This window comes from Apus apus, chromosome 18, assembly GCF_020740795.1.
Source record: "Apus apus isolate bApuApu2 chromosome 18, bApuApu2.pri.cur, whole genome shotgun sequence".
Classification (NCBI taxonomy): domain Eukaryota; kingdom Metazoa; phylum Chordata; class Aves; order Apodiformes; family Apodidae; genus Apus; species Apus apus.
In genome coordinates this window covers 449,833-456,456 of record NC_067299.1, presented here as the reverse complement: position 1 = coordinate 456,456, position 6,624 = coordinate 449,833, and the positions used below count along the sequence as shown (strand labels likewise).

At 45.5% G+C, this 6,624-nt stretch overlaps 1 protein-coding gene across 1 annotated transcript in view; it reads right to left on the bottom strand.

Annotated features, from left to right (window-relative positions):
* Positions 1 to 3,166: 3,166 nt before the first annotated feature.
* The window catches only part of LOC127392194 (uncharacterized), a 190,770-nt gene continuing 187,312 nt past the window's right edge, over positions 3,167 to 6,624 (bottom strand). The window contains exons 4-6 of the mRNA XM_051635882.1: positions 4,828 to 4,902; positions 4,400 to 4,541; positions 3,167 to 3,417 (exon numbers count right to left, since the gene is read on the bottom strand). Coding sequence (XP_051491842.1) covers positions 3,311 to 3,417; positions 4,400 to 4,541; positions 4,828 to 4,902 — 324 coding nt within the window. The 3' untranslated portion in view covers positions 3,167 to 3,310. The remainder of the gene's footprint in view (positions 3,418 to 4,399; positions 4,542 to 4,827; positions 4,903 to 6,624) is intronic.

Below are 6,624 nucleotides of genomic sequence, written 5' to 3'. Positions count from 1 at the left end.
AGAAATGAAGCCTCCTTGAAACAAATTTATTCTGGTTAGCTTTGCACATTGATGATTAAAGAACATGGTTCAATTTTTTTGTCTCATTCTGAGCAATCTTTCATTAGATTTGCTTTATATTGCTTTTCATATCCATCATTTGTGTCAGCAGAATGGTTTTACAGACGGACAGCTTATTATCAGCTTTAAGTGAAGAAAAAGAATACGAGAATGGTTGCTAAATAAAGGGAAAGGTAATTAACGCTGGGTGCCAGAATATAAATGAAGCTTGACACATTCATTTTGTATATCCAAATTAACCCATCTCAATGTTACAGCATGCAGGAGGGGATGCTCCACTTCTCCCTGGTGCTGTGTGTCCTGGCCCAACAAGGCTTCCACTGCTGGAGGAGCAGGATCGGATGAGACATAGAAACTGCTGCAGAACTTCTGCACTCAGATCAGAGCTGCTTACCCGGTGCTGTGGTGAGTCCATGGTGAAAGCTTTTGACCAGGCAGGAATTCAAGCAGTTGCTTTTCCAGGGCACTTTGCTGTCTGTCCCGCCCCCCCCCCCCCCCTTAATTTTCTCATCCTAATGTGATATGTCTGCAAAGTAATTAGGCTTAGTTACTTGATGTATAAAGTGGGAGTGGGAGGGAGGGTCAGGGAGGACAGATTAAAATGAATTGAGAATCTTTAAGTGAAGAGAAAAGAGGACTGGAGGGAGCCATGATAACTCTTTACAAATACTTAGAGGGACATAATAAAGAGGACAGGGACCAATTACTCTCATTAGTCAGTGTGAACTGAACGAGAAGTAATGCCTTATGCTGCAGAAGGGAAATGAAAATTATGATGAAGTTCAAAAATCAACAGCACAAATGGAGCTGCTGTGGGAGGGAGCTGGTCCTGCTGCCCGGGGCTGTGCTGGGGGGCAGAGGCTCCTCAGGCCTTGGGGGTTCTCAAGGGACCCTGCACGGCAGGTGCCCAACTTGCATCTCTGAGTTGCTATTTTGAATCTTTGGTGGTGGCTGCTCAGTGCCCCACTCCTCGTGTTCTCATGCCTGTACCAAGGAAGTTAAGCCTTCCTCTGCCTGCAGAAGCTGCTCAGCTTCCCCACGGGTTGGGCCATGTGTCCAGGGAGCTCATCCCATGGAGACGTGTGCTGCAACACAGCAGAACCACTTTATTGTCTGATAACTGAGAAATTAACTTGTGTCACCACTGTATAGTTTTTCTTTTGCCATAATATGGAGTTTTTAAGAACAAAATTAGTACTGCCAAGCATCATTACACACTAAGCCTATCAAGTAAGTACCTATTCAGAGTTTGGTGGCCTTGACTGAAGAACCTTGTGGAGTCCAGACAACTGAACAACGCAAACATCCGGCCAGACACCAGATGATGTAACATTAAAGAGAGGTGTTTGAAGTCTCACATGTACCTCTGATTCCAATTCAGCTACAGATTTTTTTTATTGTTCTGGGATACACCCTTATTACCTGAGGTGGCACATTTGGTACCAACCTACAGTTTGATACTCCTGCTCCTTCTGATCACACACTTCTCATTGAAAGTGAAAATTAGAAAAACTTGGGAGACATCTGAGTGGGAATCACAGAGACTGTATTAGCATTTGGTGAGCCAGGCACAAGAATCACTCAGGAAATTAAAAGAAGCATGATATTTTGAGGTGATAAAACATTAAAATATGAAACTTGCATTAGGGTTAGATCCAGCCTTAGATTTTCCTTTTAAAGGAAGCTGTAGGTTAGTATGAGACCACGCCTGTAATCACCGAAGTCTTGGGGTCTATTGCGTAAGGGAGAATCAACTAAATGGTGCTAGAGCTGGCCTGCTTGGGAAAATTAAATGCAATTAAATGGGAACTGCAGAAACAGGTTAAAGGACAGAGAGGGTGGCTGGGCATTTGAAACAAAAAGGCAGGTGAGCTTCATCCATGGTGTATTAATGAAGGTGCTGTGAGCTGCAGCTCTCCCACCAGGCCCAGCCAAATCTCCCCTCTCTTGGGCATGAATCACATAGTGCTTAAATCACACAGCTAGAGCAAAGGGGAGGGTGGGTGCCCAGCACAGGGCGATGCCTGTGGCCCCCTCCCCAGCCCCTCTGCAGGACTGGCTGGGCTCACCCAGCTGAGCTCCAGCCCCTTCTGCTGTGGGGCTTTGATTCATTCAGCTCCACAACAGAAAAATTCCCAGGGTGGGCAAGTATTTTATTGCTGATTTTTCTCATTCGTTTGTGCGGCCACTGTTGGAGACACAGATCTCATTACATCCATTCAGTGGAAAGAGATGATAAAAACCAAAGGGGAAAGGCAGGAAAACACCATTTAAGAAATAAACGCAAAGTTATGACGCCTCTGTCTGCCTGAGAGAGCCTTTTATGCAGGGTTTTTTTTTTTTTGGCATTTACAAATCCTTTGTGAAAAGGTCACCCTGTACTTGGAATCTTATTAATACAGAAGAATGGCCCAGAAAATGTCATGTCTTTTTACCATGGTATTTACACGGAAAAGAGAGACTCAGCACAGGGAGCGTCTCGGCAGGACGGTGCTAACGAGGCTCGGGATGTGCTCCTGCTGCAGGGTAGGTGGGTTTGGCAGAATTGCCCCCCCAGCCCAGGGGGGGCACCCAGGCCCTTGAGGTGCTGATCCTGTCTCTGCCACTGGGACAAGGGCATGGCTGGTGGTGGCAAGAGTGCTGATGGCCAACTATAGGCCTATATAGTTATATATGTGTATATATACTAGAGAATACATACTATATATTTATACCTAGTATATATAACACAAGTAAATTTATATACACACACACACACACACACAAACAATACTTCAACACACTTATAAAGTATATATGCTATAAATACAGAAACCAACTACATGCACCCCTACACTCTTTCTTCCTCCCATTCTGCATTTAGAAAATAACTCTTTATTGGAAAGAAAAAGCTCACATTTAACAAACTTTTAATTATAGCAGCATCAGCAGGGAAAAACCCAAAACCCTCAATACCCCCACCCTTGCCTGGCTGCTCACAGGCCTGGGCAGGGGCCACTCCTTGCCCGTGAGTGGGACTTTCCTGGGGTCTGAACACACAGAAATGGGGCCTGTAAACAGCTTTGCCTTGGCCTTTAGCCATTATAGGAAAAAATTACTTTTCTTAATCACCTTCACCACATAATAAGCTTCATATAAGACAGACCAAAAAAAAAAACAACCAGGCATTTATTTAGAATTTTTATTATTAATTCCTCTTCTTCCCACTGCAAGGAAGGGGGAATATTTTTTTTCCTTCCTTCGCAGCTTTTCATAAGCAAGCAGCCGGGCCGAGGGCTGCCTGCAGGGCCTCCAGGGGCAGCCCTGGCACTGCCACAGGGGGCAATCGAGTCCCGAAACCTGGCAAGAGCATTAATTCTGCAAGGAAAGGTTTTCTTCCAGCTTAGGCTCTGTAATAAGATCCTTGAAACAAGCTGCCCACCCCCCTCAAAACAGCCCCCTTCCCCTCCCCCCCCGTCCAGCCCCTCATCCCTTCCCACACACTAGATCATTGGTTTTTCCCAGCTGTGGGAATGCCACCTGGGGGTCTGGAGCCAGAGGGGTTGGTGAGGCTGTGTCCTGAGGGGCTGCCATGGAGGGGACTGTGGTGGGAGCCACTGGAGCAGACTGAGAACCCCAGCACTCGCTGCACCACTCTGCTTTCCTTCAGTTCCCCAGTTAGTAAGGTAACCTCATTATTATTTGTGAAGCCTGAATCATGTTTGTTGAACACTTGAGCCCATCACTGCCAAGGAGCAAATATGATGGGAAGGCCACAGCTCCTGCCATGATTTAGCTTCTGTTATGTTAAATTATTGCCCTGGATGCCCTTTTACTTGAGCACAAGTGTAGGGTTCCTTTAGCCACAATAGCTTGCTAATTGTACCAGAGGCATTTTGCTGCATAAAGCATCTTATTTCATAATGATGTGAGTGGTGTGAAGTAATGCATGCCTGCCTGGGGAAATTAAAGTAATCAATTGCCAAGGCCAACACATTTTAGAAGTACAGCAAATATAGTGCAGATAAGGGCTTTTAAGCCACAGGGTGGAAAATATACACACAATTCTTTGCCCAGCTCTAAAATTTGAACAAATGCAATTTCTTCACCAACTATGGAAAGAAATAAAAATGCCTGGTTGTGTGAAATGGGGCCTTCACCCTCTGCTGAAGCTGCCTGCTCACCATCTGCCACAGCCAGCCCTGCCAGGATGCCAAGTGGCAGCTCCAGACATTAAATTGCAGGTGGGCTTCCAGGTCTGGAGAGAAAGCTCCTTGTCTTCACCTGGCACAGCCATGGAGCTCTGCAGATGGGGACAATCCCATCAGTGTCCAGCCCCCTCACTGGCTGTAGGACTCACCTCCTGTGTTCAGCCATTTGTGCTCTGCTGGGTTTGCAGCTGCACTCAGAAAACTTTGTTCACATCCCTTGAGCAAGAAGCTGGCTGGCAGCTGCAGGTTTGGCTCCTCATAATGGTGACACAGTTTGTATGAAGGAGGTTTCTGAACAGCAAAGGACACATTGTTTTAAAAAAAAAATTAAAAATTAACACCCAACCTAATTAAGACTGCATTGAATTACTGGACTGTGGCATCTGGCTGTCCAAGTCCTGAGAGTGCACATGTTCTAACACTTTAAACTTTATTTTGAGCTTGTTTAAATTAATTTAAAATTAATTACAGGAGGACTCAATGGACAAAGTTTAGCTGGCTTAAAATGGGTTTTTTCCCTAGGTCTTGGAAGCTCTTGGTGCTCTGCTTGTACCCAACTGTGACCCACAGCAGTTACCTGAAGCTGCACCTCCTGAAGAGCCGCACGGCAATGGCCCCGGACCAGCCAGCATGTTCCTCTTTGCTTCTCTGGCTGAAAAACATCAATACAAACTGTTACATGTAACTTTTTCCACTTTCAGCTTTCTCACAGAAACTATTCATGCATTCAAATCAAACTTGACACCTTGGCCCTGCATTTCTTCTCAGTGAACAAATGAATTGGAAATATGTGCTCCTGAGAAGCCGATCCTGGTGCCAGCAGCTGTGCAGGTGGTCTCTGGGGTGAGACCTGGTGCCACTGGATCCCCCTTCCAGGCCTGGGGCTCATCCCCTCCTTTGCCCTCTGGCAGACAAGCAGTGGGTTTATGGATACTTGGTCTTGCAAAACATTCTTTCAGCATGCTCCAGTTCGCTGGGCTCAAGCCCACTTTGCACCACTCCACACGCTGGTCTCAGTGTGCTTTAACCTTCACACATGAGACCTAAAAGCTCCTTCCCCTGCTTACTCCTCTGGATAATTTGTACTGGGGCTCTTATCAGAAGGGAAAAAGACCATTAACAGTTCCATGCACCTCAACACACAATGCACTAGCTGTGTCTATTATGTACAGTTCTGCTTCCTGATTAACAAACCAAAACCAACCACTGATGACATCCTGTTGGCTTTAATGACTGTGTTCTTGCCCACAGAGCTGTAGCTGCCCCTTATGAGGGTCTGAACATCTCACAGAGCTGAGTGGAGGGTCCTCCCCAGCAGCCCTGCAGCCCCAGCCCACTCCCCTCCTTCCTTCCTGCAGGAGCACAGGAGCTCCAAAAGCATCTTCACCTCCTGCACCAGAGCGTTCTTCTCGGTTCCCTTAGTGATGACTCATTTTACCTTTAATATGTTTTGGCAGGACTGAGGTATTTGTTTTAGTAAAGTAGTGAAAATAGTTTTGAGCATGTTAGCAAACTCTGCAATTCTTGTCAAGTCACTGGTTTTTAATGTGGTGGCTTGGATTGACCTGACTTAGCTCTGAGCATACACAATCAATCAAGATCAAACTTTACACTGTATACAATTTCCTCATTTTTAATAACTTGCCCAGTGAAATATTTTGCCAGTTCTGACATGTCACTGGCTCACACTGAAAGGTGCTGGCTTGTTCAGTTTTCTCTCATCTATTACAACATTTTCATTTTACTCTTCTCTTCACAGAAGTCAACTGCACATGTAAGAGCTTGAGAGGGATGCTGGTAACATATGACCTGAGTGGATTTTAAGGTACAGCACCTCTGACTGCAGAGAACGCCTGATGTGCCTCCCAATGGTCACTGTTACTTTCTATTTCAGATTCCCATTGTCCTGTCCCACTCTGCAACCTGAACATCGGTTCCCTAAGGGGATAAAGATTTAGTCGGAAGGCTCGTAAAAAAAATACACGTTCTTGCTTAGTCACTCATACATGGCTGTTCAATTACAAACAGACCTAATTCTGCACCGTAAGTGGCAGGACAACCTTGGCAGTCATCCCCATGGCCAGCATCATGCCAGTGCAAGGTGGGATGGGAACACAACTGGCTGAAGTACCACCAGTTTAAAAGCCACATTTGATTCCTCAAGCAGGTACATTTTCCTTCCACCACAGCTTTACAGCTTGCATACTACATTACTTCCCAAATGTGTTATTAATTGAAGTTGGTTTTGCAGTGCAGCTACATGTGCATTACTTGATAAATGCGAATCGTAGTTGAATGTCCCTAAGCCAACTCTGAAAGCAGAGAGCAAGTTTTATAAATGTGCTTCATAAATAGCAGTATCTTCTAATTTCAT